General features: G+C 36.9%; 1 protein-coding gene across 1 annotated transcript; it reads left to right on the forward strand.

Annotated features, from left to right (window-relative positions):
- Positions 1 to 334: 334 nt before the first annotated feature.
- SARC_11246 (hypothetical protein) lies at positions 335 to 601 on the forward strand (the record flags this gene model as incomplete). Its single annotated transcript, XM_014294674.1, has 1 exon — positions 335 to 601. One exon carries the CDS (start codon positions 335 to 337, stop codon positions 599 to 601), a length of 267 nt encoding a protein of 88 aa, XP_014150149.1.
- Between the last annotated feature and the right edge of the window lie 1356 nt (positions 602 to 1957).

Consider the following 1957-nt stretch of genomic DNA (forward strand, 5'->3'; position numbering starts at 1 on the left):
CGAATTTAGTGAAATTTTACTGAAATTTCACCAAAAATAAATTCCATTTCTTTTTTACGCAGTGAAATGTTTGGAAATAAAATGAAATTTCATTAACTTCTTTTTTCAACTTGCAAGTTGGAAGGCAGTGAAAAATGAAATGAAAAATGAAATAATGTGAACAAGGATATGTTTGGAGGAGATAATGATCAAATTAGGACATGTGTTCACTGTATTTTATTATCATTGTATAGTCATATTTTTACACACGATCCGGCACCTGTATATCTATACGAGATTCACGTATATAATTATAACACCTACTGCTAGATATTTGGTGAACTTTCGTTTGACTATGGGTGACGAGTATAGCGAAAGTTTTCTTATTCCGGAAACACAGCTTGGTAGTGATGACATGTCGGATTCGATGCCCGTAGGTCATAGTCAAGCAGTACAATCGTCTCTAGACCACGAAATGGAATCATCGATAGACGAAGATACGATGTCTTTACGAGAGTCACAGATTATTGACACATTACCGGTAGCTGAATCACAAGGGTTTTCACTACCGGACAGCGTTAGTGAATCAATAGACAACACCAGTCTTGTGTGCACAAAATGAAACAACAAGCATGTCATTAAATTTAATGTTAGATGATGACGATGAAGATGAAACAGATTGGACGGTAGTACCTGAAAGCTGAAAACACTTCGAAACATTGCCAGGTTCTACCCCATTGAATTATAATCTTGGTATCATGGGTATTCCTCCAGCACAGCAGGTGCGGGAGCTGAAAAAAAAACGTGCCGATGTGGTTTTTATACTGTCGTTGGTGAAAGATAACCCCAACATACAATTTTTTTTCAGCCTGCAGTTACTGTTGAGAAGGACAGAATGATTAGTTCTTATCTTACAGTGTATTTAGCCTTTAAAACTAAGTTTGAACATACTAGGAAGAAAGAGCAAGACAGAGAGGCAAAGGTATCACACAAATCTGAGATAGTGAGAACTCGGTCCGAACCAGAAACACCAGCTTGGACTATTGCCGATAAATTTCGTCTTCTTTGTGTAATTAGCGATCCAGCAACATTTGATGCAGTTGCGAAAAACTTTCGAGGAGACTGGGACAGGGAGTGGATTGAATGTAGGTCTACAGAAGGTAAAAGAATTTAGTGACAATGGGATATATGCCAAACTATTTAATAGCTCTACAGAATATGAGGTGGATGGAGATCTGTGCGCACGTGTTGTAACACTTCGTTCTAAAATCGAACTTACATATGCGGAGCTATTGGAAGAAGATGCACAATCCATAAATAATAGATATAGTAGAAGTAGGGATTAGCTTAAACGAAAAACCCTACCAATTAAGCGGCGTTTGAAAGAAGTCTTCCACCGGTGGGAACAATCGGGTCAAAATGATGGGCTAGAGTTTGACACCTTTTTGTGAGTTGGATGCCTCTTGGATGATCTGGGAGGTGACAGAAGGTGGCAATGGGTCAAGCACCAACCCTCTTCTCATAAATTCTATCACTAAAATAGATAAGAAGAACGAAATACAACACAAACAAGAACAACGAGCATATCAAGAACAGCTAAAGAAGCTAGGGACGCGGAGAAAGGATTTAATAATTTGATAACTCCATTAATCTCAAGTAATAGAGCTTTATCATCCAATATGTCTACACAATCAGTTGAAATGAAGGCTATGCTTAAGAGGACTCAAATGCAAATTGAGTCTAACGAGCGATTAGCATCCCTAAAGAGGCCAGGCTTGGACCAGTAAGATAATAGAAATTTCTATCTGAAGAATATAAAAACACTTACAGCGGCTAATACTAGTACAGAGGACGAAACCATATTAGAAATGTTTCAAGAGAAACTGAATAATGAACAAACGTATACAATAGTGATAATTGTTTACAAATTAAATAACAATATTCAATAATTATTTTGTAAAAATTTATTAAAGATGTT

The sequence above is a fragment of the Sphaeroforma arctica genome (assembly GCF_001186125.1).
Source record: "Sphaeroforma arctica JP610 unplaced genomic scaffold supercont1.1590, whole genome shotgun sequence".
Classification (NCBI taxonomy): Eukaryota; class Ichthyosporea; order Ichthyophonida; genus Sphaeroforma; species Sphaeroforma arctica.